Source organism: Eucalyptus grandis, chromosome 2, assembly GCF_016545825.1.
Source record: "Eucalyptus grandis isolate ANBG69807.140 chromosome 2, ASM1654582v1, whole genome shotgun sequence".
Taxonomy (NCBI): domain Eukaryota; kingdom Viridiplantae; phylum Streptophyta; class Magnoliopsida; order Myrtales; family Myrtaceae; genus Eucalyptus; species Eucalyptus grandis.
Window position 1 is genome coordinate 42,547 of NC_052613.1, and position 23,354 is coordinate 65,900.

Below are 23,354 nucleotides of genomic sequence, written 5' to 3' on the forward strand. Positions count from 1 at the left end.
GAAGGCAAGCATTTCGTACGTGCGTCCTTGATAGAGATGGCCACACACCACGTACCCACAGTGGCTTTTGCTTTCGGCCTTCTGGGTGGGTACTCGCTCTCAACCTCCTCCTACTAACTCTTGATCTTCATCGTCAATCTTTCCTAAAGCTACTTTTCAATTACGCCCTACTCATCATGGTTGCATGCACCCCTTCTCAATCTTTTAAGTGATTATTGAGCCGGTTGGCAAGCTAAGGTTTTCTTCCTTCACTTCATTCGTACAAGAGTTAGACAAGGGACTGTCGGTCTCGAACATGCGAGTAGAATAACAATGCCTTGAGGGAATCAGGGCCTTCATACTAGCTAAGTTACGACAAGTCGCCAATGACGCTCCATAAATCCTTGGCATTGATTGCCATTGCTCTGGTAAAAGAAACAAGAACTTTGAGCACGAGTCCAGCAGCTTACCCTGAAAGAAGATAACATTTTGACTTCTTTTAATTGTTTTGCAGGCACCGTCGTTTCCTTCATGACCTTTCTTGCTCCTCTGTAAGTTTTATCATCTGCCTTTGTTCACTTACAGTACAAAAACTAAGATAAAATAATAATAAGCTACTTGGGTCATACTAAGCTACTTGGTTCGATGGTATGTGTGGCAGGCCCACTGTCTATGGAATTTACAAGACAAAAAAGACGCAAGGGTTTCAGTCAATCCCATACGTGGTATCGCTCTTGAGTGCAATGCTTCTGTTGTACTACGGATTAGTTAAGAAGGATACTCTCCTCATCACCATCAATGGAATTGGCTGTGTTATCGAGACTGCTTATGTGGCTGCTTACCTCATCTATGCCTCGAAGAATGATAGGGTATTCCTTCTTGTTAAGAAAGCAGATGAACGACTTGGTATTCTTTTAGGCTTAACTAAATAGACGGTAATTCTGTAGGTGTTGACCTTGAAGCTTTTCCTGAGCATGAACGTATTGGGGTATGGTGCGGTACTCTCCACCACTTTCTTCCTATCAAAAGGAGCAAAGCGCGCATGGATTATTGGATGGATTTGCATGACACTCTCTCTAGGCATATTTGTTGCTCCACTTTGCATCTTGGTGGGTGAGAAATTAGTTAAATCTGACGAAATTTGGAAGCATGTACATTTATAGACAATTCACATGCATTGACATGCATATCCATATGCTAATTCCATCACTAGGTAGCAATATACATCTTTTTAATGTTAGCAAAAGGTGACGGACTCACTTTTATCACTTTTCTAGATGCAATAATTTTGTTATAGTTTAATTTACGATCGCTTTTATTTCGTTCATCCTTCTGTTTTGCACTTGCTACTATTATTGACTTCATCCCCTAAGTCGGTTACTGAAATAGAACAAAAATATATGGATGGGCAGAAAAAAGTCATAAAAACCGGGAGTGTGGAGTTCATGCCGATAACTCTATCAATCTTCCTCACATTGGGTGCAATCGTGTGGTTCTTCTATGGCTTTCTCCTTAAAGACTTCTTCATTGCTGTAAGTGAAAACCTGTCGACTCCACAATCCTTATTTCATTTCAACAAATCTTGCTTGGTATCTGCTTAATGTATCCATACACGACACAGGTGCCAAACGTGTTGGGATTTGTACTGGGAGTGGTTCAGATGGTGCTTTACGCAATATACAAGAAGAATGCAAACACAATGGAAGTGGAGCGTAATTCGCAGCAGCAGGAACCAAGGGAAGAGATCATTGACGTCGTGAAGCCGAGCGCAGCCGCGTGTCCAAAAATTAAACCAGCGTTACCTACACAGTTGAAGGACATCCTCAAAGATGGTGTCGGCGAAGATGAACAAATCGTTGAGATGCCTTCCGAGACAATCAAGGCATGAATTGCGGCTCTTGCACAAAAGTTTTACCCTTTGCAATATCCTAGGTGGTACCATGCCTAATGTTATGAACAAGGATACCTGTGTCGTTTAGTCAATTATCTGCTCTCTCGCACCACAAAAAAAAATAAAAACAGGAATCCAGGTCTGCATGTATCACCTATTTGTACTTACCAGTTAATTTATTAGTTGATATCAAGCAAAAAAAGTTACATTAATGCCGCGCATTGCACCGTTGTTTAACACCCAGGAGGACGTAAATGTTCTTTTCCTCGGGCTACAGTAGAAACCCCATCAGTCCATTCCAAGACAACTTTTGGTGCGTTCCTACTTCATAAACAATCAGTGCTCAACTCAACGGAAGCATATTCTGCAACTTTTTCGGTCTATGTCGGAGATCACTAAAGCAATTAAAAAAGAAAATGCTATCTTAGTTCGTAAATCAAGTGGGCCAAGGTTATTCTCCATATCAGACGCTAAAAAGAAGAGAGGCATGAAGTAGACCCATATGGTAAGACAAAACATCCAAAGGACATCTAAAAGTATGTCGGTTTGAAGCCCCAGCACCTCTGATACAGCAGAGAGGTATATGAGGATCGCAGTTTTGAGACAAAAGTAGTAGCTCGGATGGATGGAAAGACAACAAAAAGACAACAAAAGTGGCGCATCAGATACAAAGTTCTAGATCCCAAATTCACGCCCAGAGTCACAACAGCTTTACTAGGAGGGAAAAAGCATCACGTCTTGTAAAGATCATAAATAAATGATCTCCAACGGCTTGTCTAATCTACTAAACAGGACTAGTCTGGCTAAATGCACTGTATGTTTGTTGCCTGGCTATGGCAATGATACGAACAAGTGCAGCTTAGAAATAAAAGAAAAGTGGCAAGCATCTGGAAATAAGCCCCCCAGACCTTAATTCCACCTTTCGCATAGTTTAATGAAGGTGGAACATGCTGCAGCCAAGAGACACCTTCAATCAGAACACTGGAAACATACACAACATCGAGGCTAAATCACATGAGTTGAAGTGTCAACACATGTTTCCCCGTTCAACAGTGGCAAATGCATAATATGCACTGGAATCAATCAAATGGAGAACCACCCCTTTTCATGGTGGTATTAGCACTTTATCACCCTTCAAAAAAGAGCCCCATCTCACGGGCTTCTCCTTTAGCTCAAAAATGCCCAACCTGGATATGGGCACTCATATTTCCATCCAGGTCCAGAGTATCTTATGCAATGTAGCCATAACCCCTCTTCATGCTCCTCATATCTGACATTCAAGAATTGATCACAGAAGAGAAATAAAAGAAAAAAGTGTCAAAATATGGGAAGGACTAAAAGATGTGATGAAAATCTTTGTATCTGGTACACAAGCAAATCCCCTATAGAATCAGATAGATCATTTACAATACTGACACAAGCAAAAGAGAAAGACCAAATCCTAAATGCTTTTAACCCAAATATCAAGAGGGGAAAAATTCAAAATCGCCTTCATAGACCCCTTTTCTAAGGTCTCTTGCCATCTTTATCACATGACACATCATAAAAGGCTGTACGGTCAATAGCATGTATGGTGTCATGAGTAAGACAAGAGCACCTAAACAGAGGATTCCCTTCAGAATATCACCTCGTCAAAATAAAAGTTACCTCCTTGAGTTTATGCTTAGCCATCTATAATCAGAATCTTACCTTGTACCATCAAATGAATAGGAACCATCATTTTAGCCCCCCAAACTTGTCATTTTTTTATGATTTTAAGTTTTTACTTATGCTGAAACCAGGGAGTTACCAGATCGAATTACAAATGTTTCTCTGTGTCTCTTTTTTTATTATTATTTATTTATCAATTTATATTTTTGTTAACAAACTGTAAAATGCCTACTGCAGGGGATTATCTCTACCGATATGGGTCCGATTTAGCTAAAGAAAACCTGCCAGTTTCCTTTTTTTAATCATTCAGTTTGAGGATCAAATTAGAAAATCACAAGTTCAGAGAATAAAACAGCAATTAAACCAGAAAAGAGAAGCTAATCGTCATTACCCTGTTGGAGCCAAATTTGGACATTGAGTGCACATGGGATCAATGCTGAAATTTCTGCTGCAAGTCTCTTCACAATCATCAACATACATATTATTTGTTTCTGGAATCAATGATTTGCCAGCAGCTCTATCGGCACTCATTCCTACATCTGTGCGATTATCAACATATTCAGACAGGTAAAGCATGTCGTTGGCAATTGGATGTCCTGTATACTGCAAGTGAACTCTTATCTACACCACAGCAAAGTGAAGAGAGCAGGGAGGGAGAGCATTAAACATTGAAGACATTTAAAACCGAATGATAAGGAAAGAAAATAGTCCTAAAGGCCCCTTATATCTATCATTCCAATGAAGGCCCATAAACGGTTCAGCCGAAATAAGAAAAGATGGAAGGCACATACACATAATAATATGGACATAGCTCAAAAAAGAAAATGATATAGCTAGAGATCAGAAAAGGCAAATACATCCGGATCATTCCAAATTCTTTACATAAACAAGCAAACGAGAAGGTGTATATGTTAGAAATGAGGAGAAGCTCATCATAACCCAAAGCTGCCCAAAAAGGACCAGGCTGAGCAAATAGCTATCACATGATGCAAATACTATGAAAAGCAAAACATGCATCCATGCAAGCGCGCAGCCTCTATTAAGGAACTGAAGAGATTTCCTGTTCTTTCCATATGCTTAACATTGTCTCATTTCACATAGCTTCTAGAGATCCTTACTTGATGAGTCCGTCCGGTAACTGGTTCACACAAGACAATACTGTGAGTCCCATTGCTGCTAATCCTTGTAAATTTTGTAGAAGCAGTCTTTCCTTTTGTAGGTGTATCTCGACAAGAGTCACCTGCCTGGCCAACCAAATTGGACATTGGGACTGAGTTTTCCTACTTAATGAAGCAATGAGATACTTATCTACACCAATCTTTAGCTCTTTCAGGACAGACACTGACAATTAAATAAAACTCACCTCAACCATGCTTCTTCCTTCTCGATGATTATAATATATGCTAATATCAACTAGCAGCTGAAGGAAAAAAAAAACGATTATATGTTACAGGATCAGTGGAGAAATATTGCTTATGCTTTCACTTGCAACTCAAACTGTAATGCACTGTATCCAAGAATAGTGAGCTGAATTTCAGTGGGATTAAAACTAAGATTTCTTGAATTAATTAAAACAAGTTGTAGGTGAACTTTTCAGAATTATGAGTGTCTTTCTGTGGCATGGAAAAACAATCAAATCATGCAGGGCAAAGAATAGAATAAAGTAAAAAATCACACATACCGGACATAATCTATTATTGATAGGAAGTGGATACTTGTTAATGTGAAATATCAAACCCTGCTCTGGTTGCCATGTGTTAATGTGACTAGATCTTAACAGGAACAAAAGGGCCCTTATATATGTCTAGCTTGCTACTTCCTTGTTTGCACTGTACTCTTCCTTACCAACTTATAAAAGCATACCTCTTTCTCTGGAAATGTCCCAACCACCTTTGCAATATACTGTTTCTGCAACATTCCACCTTCAATCTGCAATAATTAAGTTCCCAAACAATCACACCATTTTGTCTATTTATAATATGATATTTTCAGTCCCTAATGAATCCCAACTTCAAACAGTTATATGGCAGGAAGCATTTCAGATTGTGGCAAAAGCCATAAGCATCAAGGAGTAACAGCGTATCGTTACTGTTCACAGATATAAAAGTTGACAGTTCAAAGTAAAATCACAGAACACTACTCTAAAGGCCTCAAGCCTTGGGTATCTATTGTTTTAGTAAAACAAGCGTTAGATACATAAGGATGCCTATATGCATTATCCACACATGAAGAAATTTTCTCCTGCAGGACCTAGGAATCTACTCTCCAATAAAATAAGGGAAAATGAAACTAGAAGTGCCAAAAATTATGTATGGTGCTCAGTTTAATGCCAAAAGTTTTTTTCGTATTATTTAAGTGCCGCTTTTTTTGAAAAAACAATCACTTAAGCCAACTCTGATTTAGGTCCCCAGAAATCTGACGTAGCCATATTTTATTAATTTTTCACTCCTAGATGGCTCATCGACGTGCCCAGTCAGCATATAATCCTTAAATGACATCATGCGGCAGGTTAAAAAGTGATCACTTTGGTGTTGGTCGTTGTAAAAACATGATCACAACATGCCACAAAGATAAATGGTCACCACTCAAATTAAATTTGCCAAAACTGCAAAGTGACTCTCACCTGTTGCCTGAAAAGATCAGCTTTCGTGGCATTTCGGGCCAAGATAAGGAGCCCTGAGACAAGGCGATCCAATCTATGAACCGCTATCATGTCAAAGAAAAGACGTGTAGCCAGAGTTTCTAGAGGAAAAGCAACAAATACGACATCGCTAGATAACCAGACTGTCATTTTAGAGAAAGGTAAATAGCAGTTGATCATATAAGAACATCAAAACCCATGAAATTAATTGTCCTTGCATGATTATGAAGATGCTTTCAAAGGGCTCTGCATGGATACGAAACAAAGGGGCCAATCCATGCTCAGCTTGAAGTATGCCGACGACGGTATTCTTGCGATACTGGCCACAAGGGTGCACCTAATAATAAGTGGAAGAAGTCACATTAAATGCAATGCTAAAGAAGTAGAGATGGGTCCATACAAGTGATTCAATCTCCTGTAGGCGAGATCGCATGTAAAGACTTGCAGATCGAAAAGCAAAGCAAGAGATTAAAAATTGAACGCAACAGATCTCCTGTAACAGACCCAATTCACATAAAAAGAATATAGCAGTTCGTTGCAGTGGATATCAACACTATTAGAGCAGTAAAGATCATTCTCGAGACCACTTGACGAGTTATAAAGTACAACAGAACACTCTTTCACATCCTCATCTATGCCAAAGGAAGGGCAGAATGCAATATCCCAACGTGACAGAGGCACGGAGGAGCACAGAGACTAGTATGCTCACTCATCAGCAATTAGCAGGGACAAAACATCAGCGAATAGCGGGCACTCACCGGGACAGAAGCGGGCTTGCAGACAGTCACAACGTCGGGCTCTTCAACAAGCACAGTGACGTCAGAGGCCATCACAGGAGGTTCATGCCTACAACCTTTGCCGCATCAATCAAGCAGCTAGACAAATGAAGCTAAAAGCAGCAAACGGAAGGAGGGAAACAAGGCAGAAGAAGAGGAAGGTGGCTACGATTGAGGACGATGGAAATTACAGCAACCTGTGCAAGAAGTGGCTAATCTTCTGGGAGGGTCTGAGGATGTAAGAAACAGGGACAGTCTCTCCGTCGACTCGAATGCGCCCGCATTGAACAGCGCTCACCTAAATGCGATAGCGGGCAGGTACAGACATAAACACAACCGAACCATGACCAAGAAAAACGGCGGAATGGAATAGCCGAAACGCAGAATCAAGAGAAGAGAGAGAGAGAGGAGATTGAAAGGAGGAGGTACATAGTAGTCGTAAGGTCTGCCTTTGAACTCCTGGGCGAAGAAATCAACGACGGTCTTGCCTGCCCATCGATTCTTGACCTGTGGGTCATCAGAAGTCGAGATGAGAAGGCTGAAAGCAGGAGGCTTGGGGAGAGAGGAAGAGACTGAGAAAGAGAGGGAGGGGAAGGACGGACATGAGAGATGAATTCGAAGTAGTAGGGGCGGACGAGGCGTCTCCCTGGCACACAAGAAAGTCGCTGCAACAGTCAGAACTTCACTTTGTTCACAAATCTCAATCAGTGGGTTCCATAGTTGGGTATCGATCAATTACCCTTGTGGAAAATGTAATCTTGACGTTCCGGTGGGTTCGCCGGGGTCTGCCATACAATCTCCATCTCCCCTCTCTCTTCTTTCTCTCTCTCTCTCTCTCTCTCGCCCTCCCCCTCGCGGCCTACTTCCTTCCCATACGATCATCAGGGGGTGTGATTTTTGTCTCCTACAGAAAGGAGAAAACTACCCTCGTGAACAGAAGGTTGACCTACTCCTCCAAATCGAGTTGCTTGATTTCTAGGCTCACTCAATCGAGCTCAGATTTGTTAGTAAACAACTCAATAGCCTCACCGACTCAATTGAACTTGTAGAATCTTTTTAAAAATGGTTGATATAATGAAAAATATTAAACCGGTACATCTGTAATAAATTTATTTAAAAACTAATCTTTTTATCATCAAAAATTACAAATTAGTACATCACTGACAAATTTAATCTTCATTAGTTTCCGTTCTATTTTACTGTCAAATTGTTGAGTTGTATGACACGTGACAATTAATGATGATACAAATTTGGAGTTTTACCTTCTGTTTATTACAGATATACCAATTTGAAGTTTTCATGGTATTAATCCAAAATAACGAAAATTAATCGAATCGGTGGGCAAGTTTCAAGATATGAAAGATAGGTTCTACGTTTCAAAAATTGATCAACTTACTTTGATTGATAGGTTTCAGGTTCTGAATAGGTGGAACTTGAAGCTTGGAACCTAGAATTTAAAATAAGTTTTTGTGCTTTTCTTGGTCTATATTTTTGCACGATTTTGCAATATTCCATGGCGATCGATGATTAATATATATTTTGGAATCACTAGTCCGAGTTTCCATTTAAGACATGAGTTCTTTGTTGCATACCTATTGCGACGGAAATGTGTACCTTCGGTTGTCCCTTCCATCATGGCGTCCTCTCAGATGCTCGGTTGGACCGGATAGTGAGGCTCGTGTTCCACAAACGTCATCTTGTTCAATCATTCGGATGGACCACGAGTGCCTACTCGTTCTCTAAGATGTGGAACTCTCTTAATGGGTATGGGGTCATTGGCCCTTATTCCCTAATCGTTAAGCGTTTATTGCTTTATCGAAATGACGATCTCGCCTTGCCTTTGACCACGCGAAGCCCTTGGGAATCGTGATGGATCTTGCTCAGCAAACGTCATGAAGGAATGCTACCTGGTTGATCCTACCAATAGTCCTATGCTTGTCTCAGACTGTGAAACTGCGAATAGCTCATTAAATCAATTATAGTTTGTTTGATAATATTTGCTATTCGGATAATCGTAGTAATTTTAGAGCTAATATGTGCAACAAACCCTAGACTTTTGAAAGGGATGCATTTATTAGATAAAAGATCGATGCAAGTTTTGCCTATTGCTCTGGTGATTCATGATAACTTGATAGATCGCATAGCCATTGTACCAGTGACGCATCATTCAAATTTTTGCCCTATCATGGTAGGACAGTGGCCTACTATGGTGGTGATGGGTGACGAAGAATTAGGGTTCAATTCCGGAGATTGAGCTTAAGAAACAGCTACCACATCCAAGGAATGCAGCAAACACGCAAATTACCAAATCCTAACACGGGAGGTAGTGACAATAAATAACACTATCGGGCTCTTTGAGTATGGTAATTGGAATGAGTACAATCTAAATCCCTTAACGAGAATCCATTGGAGGGCAAGTCTGGTACCAGCAATTGCGATAATTTCAGCTCCAATAGTGTATATTTAAGTTGTTGCGATTAAAAAGCTCGTAGTTGGACCTTGGGTTGGGTCAACTAGTTCGCATCACGGTGTGCACCAATTGGCTCATCTCTTCTATCGATGATACGCTCCTGGCCTTAATTGGCTGGGTCGTGCCTGCTATGCTATTACTTTGAATAAATTGGAGTGCTCAAAGCAAGCCTATGCTTTGTATACATTATCATGGGATAACATCATAGGATTCCAATTCTACCGTGTTGGCCTTTGGATCAAAGTAATGATTAACAAGAACAGTTAGGGGCATTCGTATTTCATAATTAGAGGTGAGATTCTTGGATTTATGAAAGACGAACAACTATCAAATCATACCACCGGCCGCGGTGGCTCCGCTGGATAAGGCCCTGCTGATCCTCAGCCCAGAGGTGAAGGGTTCAAAACCCACGGGAGGCGCTAGGTGTATTAAGTGTGACTCGGGGGTGGTGGGTCCTTCACGCTAAGTGTCACCTGGGGTTTACGGCGCGGCTGTCGGCTGCAAGTCGGTTCCTCCAAGACAAAAAAAAAAAAAAAAAAAAAAAAAAAAAAAAAAAAAAAAAAACAACTATCAAATCATACCACCGGCCGCGGTGGCATTTGGATAAGGCCCGCGATCCTCCCCGGAGGCCAGGTGAAGGGTTCAAAATTCGGGGAATGCGCTAGGTGTATTAAGTGTGACTCGGGGTGGTGGGTCCTCCTGCTTAAGTGTCACCTGAGGGTTTACGGTGCGGCTATCGGCTGCAAGCCGGTTCCTCTAGCACAAAAAAAAAAAACAACTATCAAATCATTACCACCGGCTGCGGTGGCTTCGCTGGATAAGGCCCTGCTAATCCTCAGCCTAAAGGTGAAGGGTTCAAAACCCAGGGGCGTTAGGTGTATTAAGTGTGACTCGGGGTGGTGGGTCCTCCCGCTTTAAGTGTCACCTGGGGTTTACGGCGGAGCTGTTGGCTGGCCAAGCCGGTTCCTCCAAAGACCCAAAAAAAAAAAAACAAAAAAAAACAACAACTATCAAATCATTTGCCATGAATATTTTTCATTAATCAAGAACGAAAGTTGGGGGCTCGAAAATGATGAAATATTGTTTTAGTCTCAACCATAAACGATGCCAACTAAGGATCGGCGGATGTTGCTTTTAGGAGTCCGCTAGCACCTTATGAGAAATCAAAATTTTGGGTTCCGAAGGGAGTGTGGTCGCAGGCTGAAACTTAAAGAAATTAAAATAGAATTAAGATTGAACCTAAAGTAGGAGTTTTTTTTTTTATGGGATAAAAAAATTGGTTTAAGGTAGAATTGAAATATGATCTAAAATTGGAGGTTCTTTATAAAATAAAAGGTAGAATTGGGACGAAAATTAAAATTGGATTTTATTTAGGATATAGGCCTATTTTTTTGTTCAAACATATAACGTTACGAGGATTGAAGAAGAAAAATGATTATTAAATTAGGACTTCGAGTGAGCTGCGACCTTCCCCAAATGTGGGCGAGGTAATACTCTATTTAGGCCCAACCCAAATGTGGTTAAAGGTCACAGAAAATCCTGTTATCCTGACCATTCTAAATGTGGAAATGAGCATGCCCCGTCATAGTTGATTTAGATTCATCGGAAGCTTGAAAACGTGAAGCATCCCATCTTTGGCGGAAAAGAATAAGGCCTAAAAATCCCTTGGAGCGGCCAATGAACACGGGTAGATTTTGTGCCTTTTCAGAGGCATTTTTTATTTAAGAAAGAAAACACATTTCTCCCGTCGCTATCGAAAATAATGGCCGGCCAATGAGCATGGCTACGCGTTTTTTTGCATGCGAGGAGTACGGGATAAAGTCAATCGAGGACTTTTTTATTATTATCAATTTTCTTGTCGTTAACAGTGGTTCTTTGAACCAAAATGCCATCCGAAAAGTGTCAAACTAGTATGCGATGAACACATATTTGCCGGCTGGTTATTATTTTCGCCAATAGTGAGCTCAAGGAACCACTGGGTCAAAGCGATTACGTTCCCCATGCAAGTTGACTGAATTCGGCTATATATGCCCTTCTCCCTCCGCCTGTCCTGTCCATTCTCAAGAAGCGTCATTCGAGATTACACCCATTATGAGATAGAAAGCATCTAGAGAAGGTAGGGAGTGAGACGAGGGAACTTTGTGTGAAGTGATTCATTAGAGATACAGAAGGCAAGCATTTCGTACGTCCGTCCTTGATAGAGATGGCCACACACCACGTACCCACGGCGGCTTTTGCTTTCGGCCTTCTGGGTGGGTACTCAATTTCAACCTCCTCCTACTAACTCTTGATCTTCATCGTCAATCTTTTCTAAAGCTACTTTTAAAATACACCCTACTCATCATGGTTGCATGCGCTCCTTCTCAATCTTTTGAGTGTTTATTGAGCCAGTTGACTTCTTTTAATTGTTTTGCAAGCAATGTCGTTTCCTTCACAACCTTTCTTGCTCCTCTGTGAGTTATATCATCCGCCTTTGTTCACTTGTAGTACAAAAACTAAGATAAAATAATAATGAGCTACTTAGGTCATACTAAGCTACTTGGTTCCTTGGTATGTGTGGCAGGCCCACTTTCTATGGAATTTACAAGAGAAAATCGACGCAAGGGTTTCAGTCAATCCCATACGTGGTGTCGCTCCTGAGTGCAATGCTTCTGCTGTATTACGGGCTACTTAAGAAGGATACTCTCCTCATCACCATCAATGGAATTGGTTGTGTTATCGAGACTACTTATGTGGCTACTTACCTCATCTATGCCTCGAAGAATGATAGGGTATTCCTTCTTGTTAAGAAAGCGAATGAACGAGTTAGGGGTGTGCAACCAGACTAAGTATATCCAGGAACCAGATCGGCCCACCCGGAAAACAGGGTAGGGAACCGGTTTAAACCTGTCCAGGAACCGGTTCCGATTGATTACCCACCTAGGACCAATTTTGAAACCGGTTTAGGAATCGGTTTTGTAAATATAGGTCTAAAACCCTATTTTTTCCCATTATTTCTATTCTTACTCTCGCAATCACATAGCATTTTTCCTCTTGACTCTCTCAAACACACACAGCACTTCTCCTTCGTCGTTCCTCTTCCTCACTTGCTTCCCTCCCTCATTGACTCCCTCTCGCACCGTTCGATGGACGAATGGTATTCGTCACCGCTAAATTCTTATGTACCACGTGGATTGGCTCATCTAATTTCTCTTTTGTAGGAGGAGTTATACTTGCATAAATGAGTAGTTTTATATAATAGTTATGGGAATAATAGTTGTGGGAATAAGACTAATATTATATGTGTTTTTGTTGCTAATTATTTGCCTTATGATTTTATTTATTATAATTAGCTCTGTAGATTCTTAATTTTTCGTTTAGTCAAAAAGTGCATGTATTTATTTATTACAAGTGCTTAATATTTCGATACAAATTATGAGGATTACGTTATTTTCTGTATTAATATAAAATTCGAAGTCATATAGGATATCGGGAGATTGCAAAATAGGTTTAAGTGAAAACAGGTTGACCTTGGAACCGGACCGGAAAAATAGGGTAGGTCGGGTATAAGGTCTAATACAAATAGAGTCGGGTACATGGTCCAAAAAAAGGGAATCGGTTATAATAGGATCGGGTATAGGGTCCAGGTCTAGACTCTACTCACCCTAGACCCGATCACTCCTAGAACGAGTTGGTATTCTTTTATGCTTAACTGAATAGATTGTAATTTTGTAGACATTGACCTTGAAGCTTTTCCTGAGCATGAACGTATTGGGGTATGGTGCGGTACTCTCCACCACTTTCTTCCTATCAAAAGGAGCAAAGCGCACACAGATTATTGGATGGATTTGCATGACATTCTCTCTAGGCGTATTTGCTGCTCCACTTTGCATCATGGTGGGTGAGAAATTAATTAAATCTGACGAAATTTGGAAGTATGTACATTTATAGACAATTCACACGCATTGACATGCATATTCATATGCTAATTCCATCACTAGGTAGCAATATACATCCTTTTAATGTTAGCAAAAGGTGACGGACTCACTTTATCACTTTTTCAAATGTAATAATTTTGTTATAGTTTAATTTACAATCGCTTTTATTTCGTTCATCCTTCTATTTTGCACTTGCTACTATTGTTGACTTCATTCCCAAAGTTGGTTACTGAAATAGAACGAAAATATATGGATGGGCAGAGAAAAGTCATAAAAACTAGGAGTGTGGAATTCATGCCAATATCTCTATCAATCTTCCTCACACTAAGTGCAATCGTGTGGTTCTTCTATGGCTTTCTCCTTAAAGACTTCTTCATTGCTGTAAGTGGAAACCTAGACCCCAAAATCCTTATTTCATTCCAACAAATCTTGCTTTGTATCTGCTTAATGTATCTATACACGACACGGGTGCCAAATGTGTTGGGATTTGTATTGGGAGAGGTTCAGATGGTGCTTTACGCAATATACACAAAGAACACAAAGAAAGTGGCAGCGGAGCCTAATTTGCAGCAGCAGGAATCAACGGAAGAGATCATTGACATCGTGAAGCTGAGCGCAGTCATATGTCAAGAACTTAACCCGGTGTTAGCCGCACAGTTAAAGGATGTCCTCAAAGATAGTGTCGGCAAAGATGAACAAATCGTCGAGACGCCTTCCAAAACAATCAAGTAGGGGTGAGCATCGGTCCAGGGTAAACCCTGGACCTACCCTGGACCGGCCCAACCTTGCCAGTCCTAGTCTGGTTCCCAAAGAGATTGGGTCGGTCCTTGGTCCTAGAATTCCTAAACCAGCACTATGTGAATCGGTCCTCGGTCTTGAGAGTTTTGGGTCGATCAAATCCAAACCAACCCTATATATATTATTTATAACTTTTTTATATAGAGAAAAATTTAAAATAAACGGCGTCAACAACATTAAATAGCTCTTTAGTGAGGAGTTCAAGTAATTTTACATTGTTCTTTAATAACTTATATTTTAATGTATTTTACGGTGTCAATAGTCATAATTTATGAAGGAGGAAAATGTTTTTGTAAGGAGTTTTCACGGCATCCAAAAAAGTATAAACAACTCAATATGGCATCATTCTCTAGTATTCGTTTTCTTTTGTCTTATTTGTCCTCTTAATCTTCAATTTGCCAAAATCGAAAGCAACAATTTTTCCACTCGCCACTCGATACTTACCTTGCTTGCTTTGGATCACTCGTGCCGCTCGTTGCTCGATACTCACCGCTCGATGCTCACTTGGCTTGTTGCTCCCCACTCAACATTTAATGCTCATTCTGTTCGACGCTCACCCCACTTGACCCTCATTGCTTACCTTTCTTAGCTAACCTTGCTCATCATTGAACCCATTGAGTCAGTACGGTCCTCGATTGCCCTTTCAAGGAGTACGAAAAATGATAAAAAAAATTATTGGTTAGTCTTATGTTGACTTTGAAACCGGACCGAATCCGTTGGGTCAGTCCGATCCTCAATCGTTTTATTAAGGATGACAAAAAAATGAAATAAAACATTATTGGTTGGTCCTGGGTTGACCGTGGAACCGGACTGAACCCATTGGGTCAGTCCGGTCCTTGGTCCCAAGCTCAATAGGGTCGATCATCGGTCCTAAAAATTGAGGACCAGCACTGTACGGGTTGGTCCTAGAATTAGAGGGTGGACCGGCCCAAGTCGAACCATGCTCACCCCTACAATTAAGGCATGAATTTCGGCTCATGCACAAAAGCAAGCAAACAAGAAGGTGTATATGTTAGAAATGAGGAGAAGCTCATCATAACCCAAAGCTGCCCAAAAAGGACCAGGCTGAGCAAATAGCTATCACATGATGCAAATACAATGAAAAGCAAAACATGCATCCATGCAAGCGCCCAGCCTCTATTAAGGAACTGAAGAGATTTCCTGTTCTTTCCATATGCTTAACATTGTCTCATTTCACATAGCTTCTAGAGATCCTTACTTGATGAGTCTGTCCGGTAACTGGTTCACACAAGACAATACTGTGAGTCCCATTGCTGCTAATCCTTGTAAATTTTGTAGAAGCAGTCTTTCCTTTGTAGGTGTATCTCGACAAGAGTCACCTGCCTGGCCAACCAAATTGGACATTGGGACTGAGTTTTCCTACTTAATGAAGCAACGAGATACTTATCTACACCAATCTTTAGCTCTTTCAGGACAGACACTGACAATTAAATAAAACTCACCTCGACCATGCTTCTTCCTTCTCGAGGATTATAATATATGCTAATATCAACTAGTAGCTGAAGGAAAAAAAAACGATTATATGTTACAGGATCAGTGGAGAAATATTGCTTATGCTTTCACTTGCAATTCAAACTGTAATGCGCTGTATCCAAGAATAGAGAACTGAATTTCAGTGGGATTAAAACTAAGATTTCTTGAATTAATTAAAACAAGTTGTAGGTGAACTTTTCAGAATTATGAGTGTCTTTCTGTGGCATGGCAAAACAATGTAATCATGCAGGGCAAAGAATAGAATAAAGTAAAAAAATCACACATACCGGACATAATCTATTATTGATAGGAAGTGGATACTTGTTAATGTGAAATATCAAACCCTGCTCTGATTGCCATGTGTTGATATGACTAGATCTTAACAGGAACAAAAGGGCCCTTATATATGTCTAGCTTGCTACTTCCTTGTTTGTACAGTACTCTTCCTTACCAACTTGTAAAAGCATACCTCTTTCTCTGGAAATGTCCCAACCACCTTTGCAATATACTGTTTCTGCAACATTCCACCTTCAATCTGCAATAATTAAGTTCCCAAACAATCACACCATTTTGTCTATTTATAATATGATCTTTTCAGTCCCTAAGGAATCCCAACTTCAAACAGTTATATGGCAGGAAGCATTTCAGATTGCGGTCAAAGCCATAAGCATCAAGGTACTGTTCACAGATATAAAAGTTGACAGTTCAAAGTAAAACCACAGAACGCTATTCTAAAGGCCTCAAGCCTTGGGTATCTATTGTTTTAGTAAAACAAGCGTTGGATACATAAGGATGCCTATATGCATTATCCACACATGAAGAAATTTTCTCCTGAAGGACCTAGGAATCTACTCTCTAATAAAATAAGGGAAAATGAAACTAGAAGTGCCAAAAATTATGTTTGGCGCTCACCTTAATGCCAAAAAAAAATTTCGGATTATTTAAGTGCTGCTTTTAAAAAAAAATAAAATCACTTAAGTGCCAACTCCGATTTAAGTCACAGAAATCTGACATAGCCATATTTTATTAACTTTTCAACCCTACATGGCTCATCGACGTGCCTAGTCAACATATAATCCTTAAATGACGTCATGCAGTAGGTTAAAAAGTGATCACTTTGGCGTTGGTTGTTGTAAAAACATCATCACAACATGCCACAAAGATAAATGGTCACCGCTCAAATTAAATGTTGCCAAAACCGCAAAGTGAGTCTCACCTGTTGCCTGAAGAGATCAGCTTTTGTGGCATTTCGGGCCAAGATAAGGAGCCCTGAGACAAGGCGATCCAATCTATGAACCGCTGTCATGTCAAAGAAAAGACGTGTAGCCAGAGTTTCTAGAGGAAATGCAACAAACAAGACATCGCTGGATAACCAGAATGTCATTTTCGAGAAAGGTAAATGGCAGTTGATCATATAAAAACATCAAAACCCATGAAATTAATTGTCCTTGCATGATTAGGAAGATGCTTTCAAAGGGCTCTGCATGGATACGAAACAAAGGGGCCAATCCATGCTCAGCTTGCAGTATGCCAACAACGGTATTCTTGCGAGGGGAAGAGGCTTACGAGGTCGAAGCTGGAAAACAGTGCAAAACACGAGGTGATCGAAGGAGAAGCGAGCGAAACGAGAGTGCTCGAAGGAGAGAACGAGCTGGATCGATCGAGGGCGCAGAAGAGCTCACGTACGGAGTAGATCCTGATCTGATTCGAAGAGTGCGATGAAATCGAAATACAAAGCACTAAGTATAAAACGGTGGAGTGGAAGGTGATCCGTCGGTCGAAACGACAACGCGGCTAAGGAAAATCGAAGGGACGCGAAGAAAAGGGACAATGCGTATGCCGCTGCGTCGTTTTGTACAGCAAGTTTAGCGATGTCGACCAGCGTCCACGTAAGAAGATTTCCTCCGTTCTGGTCCTTCGCAAATGTCCGGCCGACAACGAAGTAGTTTATGCTTTTTCCTCGCCTCGTATGCGCCGCGTGGGGGGTGTCACGTGCAGAGGAATTAGGCCCCGTTTGGTTTGGCTTTGGGAATGAAGTGCCAAAGCGGGTTTGGTTCGATTTTTTGGATAATTTTGGCAAAATGCAATCTCTAAGGGCCTTTAGCCCAATATAACTTTTGAAGTCCAAGTCGCATCTTCGGAATGCAAGTCCGGTACTGTTCATCTTCTTCCCGATACTATTCATCTTCTTTGGAGAGACGAACGGAGGTCGACGACCGCTGATCAAGAAGTGGCCCGCGCCGGCGATGGTCGCCTGAGGCGTCGCTGACCCCAGCAACCGCCAATTAGGGGTTGCGGCCACCTGGCAACCGCCGCCTAAGGTCACGCAACCTAGGCGATGGTCGAGCAACCTAAAGCGTCGCGCGACCCAAGCGACGGAGGCTTGAGGTTGCCGGACCTCAAGCGATGCCTGGGTCACGTGACCCAAGCGACGGGCCGACGGCTGCACGACCTAGGCGATGACGCCCGGTCGCGAACCCCAAGCGTCACCGAGGTCCGGCGGCTAGACATTGGCCGCCGGTGGCTACATTTAAAAAAGATTAAAAACTTTTTATATATATAAAATTTAGCAAAAATCATTTACAAAATGTAGTTTTTACTAAACGGTATTTAAGCAAAAGTCCTTTTACAATGCATTTTAAAATTATAATTTACCAAACGCTATTTACATTTGCACAAACTCCTTTGGCTCAAAGGTATTGCATTTTCCCAATGACATTTGCTCAAAATTGAATCAAACGCCCCCCTTAGTCTATTGTGAGTAAAAGTTTCCTCGAATCGAATGCTAAGTGATCGAGATGCATATCCCCCGATTTTGGTAAGAAGTCTTGTCTCATTCGACTTGCGAAAACTAGTACGTACACCAAGTGAGCTTCTGAGCATAACAGGTTCCAAAATGGAGTGGGTTGGAAACCGAATTATGAATAAGGTTTTCATAGCTTTGGGCTTTTATAATTTAATTTGCAATTTTGTTCTAGGCTGGTGTAGGTGGGCTAACTGGAGGCCTTCCATCTTGATAAGCACGTGGACCACCTAGGCAATTTGAATTGTCCCTTTAAGCATTCTGACTAAACATATGTTAACGTACTCCTCTTTGACTTTCTCAAAACGGGCTGTTCAATTACTTAAATGCCTCAAGTAAATCTAGGATTTTCGGCATGGAGAGTCAATCTCACCGTCAAGGAGCTTGCAGCTCCATTGATTAGCTTCCTAAGATGGCACAAGCAAAGTCTCCCTCCTAGTATGAACTATTAATGTTAGGGGTTCCTAAGCCTAGCAATATCTAAGATCCCGATGAGTTTGTTGGAAAATACGCGTGAATCTTCGAGATATCATTTAGATTGAGATTGATATATTGAATCAACTAAGATCAATTTAAAATCAGATATGATTTGTAGATTATATTGTTGCCTTTTTCTTAGTTACATTTGAGATAGCTAGTATAAGCACCTAGAGGGGGGTGAATAGGTGTAAAAATAATTTATCGAGATAAGAGAGCAATACTAAGCAGACAATAGAAATGAAGTTATCCTTTGGTTAACAAAACGAATTATGATCAAGGTAAAGTAAAGAGTAGGGAAGAGAAAATTGAACACAAGGTTTATAGTGGTTCGGCTTATTCCAAGCCTATGTCCACTCTTCCGCACTGACAGCCAACTAGCTGGATTTCACTATGAACAAAAGAGTTATTACAACAAGTCTCTCCCTTGATTCCACAGTGTAGAAACTTTACCACACTTCCTCAAGGTTTCTCAGAATATAGACTCTCTTTTGCGTACACAATTTCGCTCAGTAAATGAATTGACTAAGAACAAAGAGTTTCAGACTTTGGAATTCTTCTATCGCTCACACACTCGAACAACTAGAACGTCTTTCTTTTATACTCCTTTATGCCATCATACCCGTTAGCACTTACAAAGGAATAGAAGAAAGCAAGAGAGAATGAATGAAAATTAGGAAAAAAAAAAGGCCTGGTGCAGATTCGTCAAAAAGAGGATAAAAAGATGGGCCTGAGGTTTTTTTAGCAGATTTGGGTTTGCTTTAAGCTAAAGCGGACTTGGGCTTGGCTTAATTTATGAATATGTGGGCTGGGTTTAAATTTTCATGAAGTGGGTCTATGGGAGTTTATCACTAAAAGGGGGCTTGGTCTAATAGAGCCCGATTCATGCTTCCGTCCGTGCCCACAAGAGTCCATAGCAGCCCGAGTTCCTTTTTCGGATTATCAATTAAATAATAATAATAATAATAATAATAATAATAATAATAATAATAATAATAATAATAATAATAATAATAATAATACTTTGTTAAAAAATATTAAAAAGTTAAAAATACCGAAATTTTTTTATTTTCTCTAACATTCATGAAAAAGCTTTAAAATGAGTTTTTGAGTAGTTTTCTCTTAAAATGTGCAAAGATTTTTAGCTCTAGGGGTTTTATGATGAGATTTGCATGTCCTTAGAACCATATGTTAGATCATTGTTTGCACATTTTCCTTTCAATTACCAATTGATTGTGCACTCTCAATATATTAATTATAGTTGCATAAAAAGTGAAGCATGCTCCCATGTTTCACTTGATTTCTAGCTGAACTTAATTGATTAGTAGAGATTCCTCATTAAAAAATTATTATGTGTCAATTCGAATACCCCACGTCGCGCGGGGTATAGACTTGGGAGAGCCCATGTCTAAAACAAATGCGTAGGCTATTTTTTAGGCAATACCTCTAAGCCTACTTTCCTACCCCACGATGCTAAATGAATTACATAAATCCTAACTTAAAATCATATTATTGGATAAATCGCTTGGGTATAATTACAGCAAACAAAATAAACTCGCCTGAAGAACCCTCATGGAAGTTACCTCCCCTTCAGTGCACCCATTAGTGCACCAAGACAAACTTCATCCATAATCCAAGAGTTTTCCGACATTTCCTTATGTAATTAAACGAGGGTTCATATTACCAAGATTCTCAAATCGGTATATCCATGTTGCAATTATTTCAAACTAATGTTTGTGCCACAAAGACTCTCATATTGGTATATTTGTGTTACATTTATCATAAACCGATGGACTCATGTTGAATTTATCCTAAATTAATTTTTATGTCATAAAAAATCTTAAGTTGGTATATTTGTGCCACATTTATTCCGAACTAGAACACATATGCCACATTTATCTTGAAAAATGCATGAATTACCACAATTTGGGGTAAATATGACATACGTATATCAATTGAGGGTAAATGTGATACCTATATACTAGTTTGGAGGATATATGTGGTACGGGTCTATGTGAGAGTTTTTGTGATTGTGTTATGAATGTATTGACTCAAGATTTTTGATGGTACTAAGTTAATTGACAAATCCATGTGCGGTAGATTTCCTCGTGAAAAGAGGCATCGGTCCGCATTCGGCCAACCTATCTTAAAGATTATTATCTTCTTCCCTTCTGTCCCATATAATGATTTGCCAGACATTACATTCTGCTCCCATTTCTTCAGCTGAGCAAAGCTGTCTTTTTTTAGGTGAGACCAACATGGTCCCTTCTTGTTTTCTTTCATTAGTCGAGCCACCCACGATGTAGCGGCGTCATCGCGACATGGCGATCGACAGGCCTTCGTTGCATTTCAGCTCACCAATATTGAACTGTGGTCAAAACGTACGGAGACATTTTCTTTACACGACACTCATCACGAATAGAAAATGCAGGGGGAAGAAGATGCTTTAATAAATTTACTATTGCCTTTTCTGTTCCTTAGATGCGGTTGCCTATAAATACCCATCCATAAGGTTTGGACACTCCCAGAAAAGCCTTTACCCTCCCTCCAGGGTTCTTTAGCTATAGTCTGCCAGATACCTCAATCTAGAAAATAGCAAAAAAGAAATGTCTCTTCAGATTTCAGAAGTCCCATCTTCTTCTCCCCCTGAACGCTGGTCAGCAATTTTTCATCCAACCTTATGGGCAGATTACTTTCTCAAATATGCTTCTGACTCCAATTCGACGGTAGTATTTAAGTTACTCTTTTTCTTAAATTACTTTTAGAAAACTTTTCAGCTGTTATGTCCTATGAAAACCGAGAGCATAAAGAATAATCTTGGAATGTTGAGAATCATCCCGCAACATTTAATATAAAAAAAAAAAAAAGTTCTAGTTTATTGGAAACCCCAAGCAAGTGTCGTTCCTTGCATGATTCATAATTTCTGTGAGAACCTTTGGGATGCACATATGACTTGATAAATGTAGAAAGAACTTCTTTAATGCTACTAAAACTGGTCTTAACGGTATAATCTTTAGGTAATTTTAGTTCAGATTTATTGTGGTCAATTGGGTCATAGGCAACCTAATATGTTTCTTGCATTCTTACTCAATTTATTCAATTATCATTATTTATTTTTTTGTTGGACTTTCAATTTTATATTGATTGTAGAGTTTTGATGGCGTAGTAGAGGAACGGATTGAAAGATTGGAAGGAGAAGTGAAGAAGATGTGGATAGGTGCTATGGATAAGCCATTGCAGAACTTGATTGATCAGATCCAACGCTTGGAATTTGCTTACCATTTTGAACATGAGATAGATGAGCAACTAGAACAAAACCATAGAAGCTATTTCGAGTTTCACTATGGGGATAACAACGGCAACCTACACACTATTGCTCCTCTTTCGATTGTTACAACAACAAGGTTACACTGTTTCATGTGGTATGTAATGTTTCGATGTCATTGATCCAAGAGTTTGTGAAATTATACTGCAAACAATAGCTTGATAATCCATTTGATTGATTAGAGGGAACAAATAATATCAGTAGCATGTTTAGTTTACTATGATGTTGATTTGTTTATTTGTTAACCTATTTCTATATATAATTATCATATTTCGAGTTGTTCAAATTTTCTTGTTTTAAAAGTTGAGTAGTCCTCTCTTCTGATTCCTTTGTTTAGTATGTCATTTTTACATCATTTCCGATTGATCTAGATATTGAACATGGTGCTTTTCACGGCATCTTCTTCCATATTCCATTTGGCCATATAGAAATCTTTAATAGGTTCAAGGACAGCAAAGGAAATTTCAGCAAATGCATCACTGACGTGCAAGGAATGCTAAGTCTATTTGAAGCTTGCCATCTAAGTTATCACGGCGATGATATTTTGAATGGTGCACTCGCTTTTACAATAACTCACCTTGAATCAATTAAGAAAAATAAAGTAACCCCTAATCTCAAAAAACAACTGAGTCATGCCCTACATCAGCCAATCCAAAAGGGTTTGCCAAGACTAGAAGTGAGGCTTTACATTTAGTTCTACCAAGTGGAGCCTTTGCATAATGAAGTCTTGCTTTCCTTGGCCAAGCTCGATTTCAACTCATTGCAAGAGTAACGCCAGAAGGAACTCGGCAACCTCACTAGGTGAACTTCATGATAGCATGTCTGAAGTAGCTAGATGTTCTAAAAACATCAGATTGTCGTAGATTGATTAGTGTAATTGCAATCTAGTCTGAACTAAAAATTATTTGCACTTGTCAAGGAGTGTTAAGCTCTTTGGATCATAGGTCCAAAGTACTTTCTATAATTCCATCATTGATGTGTTTACCTTAAATGGGATTTGTTGGCAAACAATAGGTGGTGGAAGGATATAGATATGGAGATGGAGTTTCCATTTACTAGAGATAGGCTTGGGGAGGTGCATGTTTGGATGTTAGGAATTGATTTCGAGCCAGTGTATGAGATCGCTAGAGGAA

The 23,354-nt window shown here is 40.0% G+C and overlaps 3 protein-coding genes across 3 annotated transcripts; 2 read left to right on the forward strand and 1 right to left on the reverse strand.

The window, feature by feature from the left end:
* The first annotated feature begins 36 nt into the window (after positions 1-36).
* On the forward strand, positions 37-1,867 carry LOC104434215 (bidirectional sugar transporter SWEET14-like). Its single transcript, XM_010047188.2, has 6 exons — positions 37-85; positions 494-530; positions 641-848; positions 927-1,088; positions 1,392-1,511; positions 1,601-1,867. The coding sequence occupies exons 1-6, from the start codon at positions 37-39 to the stop codon at positions 1,865-1,867; spliced, it is 843 nt and encodes a 280-aa protein (XP_010045490.2).
* Positions 1,868-2,513: 646 nt separating this feature from the next.
* Positions 2,514-7,815, reverse strand: LOC104416549 (RNA pseudouridine synthase 7; the record flags this gene model as incomplete). Its single annotated transcript, XM_018865957.2, has 12 exons — positions 2,514-3,140; positions 3,912-4,141; positions 4,639-4,764; positions 4,884-4,940; positions 5,384-5,449; positions 6,144-6,226; positions 6,420-6,498; positions 6,920-7,007; positions 7,135-7,235; positions 7,367-7,444; positions 7,540-7,583; positions 7,677-7,815. Coding segments are annotated over 12 exons (1,194 nt in total), but the record flags the coding sequence as incomplete, so codon positions are not given.
* Positions 7,816-11,610: 3,795 nt separating this feature from the next.
* On the forward strand, positions 11,611-14,056 carry LOC120290141 (bidirectional sugar transporter SWEET10-like). Its single transcript, XM_039305840.1, has 6 exons — positions 11,611-11,663; positions 11,825-11,860; positions 11,971-12,178; positions 13,122-13,283; positions 13,586-13,704; positions 13,792-14,056. The coding sequence occupies exons 1-6, from the start codon at positions 11,611-11,613 to the stop codon at positions 14,054-14,056; spliced, it is 843 nt and encodes a 280-aa protein (XP_039161774.1).
* Positions 14,057-23,354: the final 9,298 nt, after the last annotated feature.

What these genes read in the sequence shown, in the direction of transcription:
- LOC104434215 (XM_010047188.2), top strand. Translation starts at nt 37, where the DNA reads ATGGCCACACACCACGTACCCACAGTGGCTTTTGCTTTCGGCCTTCTG. An exon ending in ATGACCTTTCTTGCTCCTCT is followed by an intron (nt 531 to 640) that starts GTAAGTTTTATC and finishes TATGTGTGGCAG; the next exon opens with GCCCACTGTCTATGGAATTT. An exon ending in TTAAAGACTTCTTCATTGCT is followed by an intron (nt 1,512 to 1,600) that starts GTAAGTGAAAAC and finishes TACACGACACAG; the next exon opens with GTGCCAAACGTGTTGGGATT.
- LOC120290141 (XM_039305840.1), top strand. Translation starts at nt 11,611, where the DNA reads ATGGCCACACACCACGTACCCACGGCGGCTTTTGCTTTCGGCCTTCTG. An exon ending in GCTTTCGGCCTTCTGGGTGG is followed by an intron (nt 11,664 to 11,824) that starts GTACTCAATTTC and finishes TTGTTTTGCAAG; the next exon opens with CAATGTCGTTTCCTTCACAA. An exon ending in CTTAAAGACTTCTTCATTGC is followed by an intron (nt 13,705 to 13,791) that starts TGTAAGTGGAAA and finishes ATACACGACACG; the next exon opens with GGTGCCAAATGTGTTGGGAT.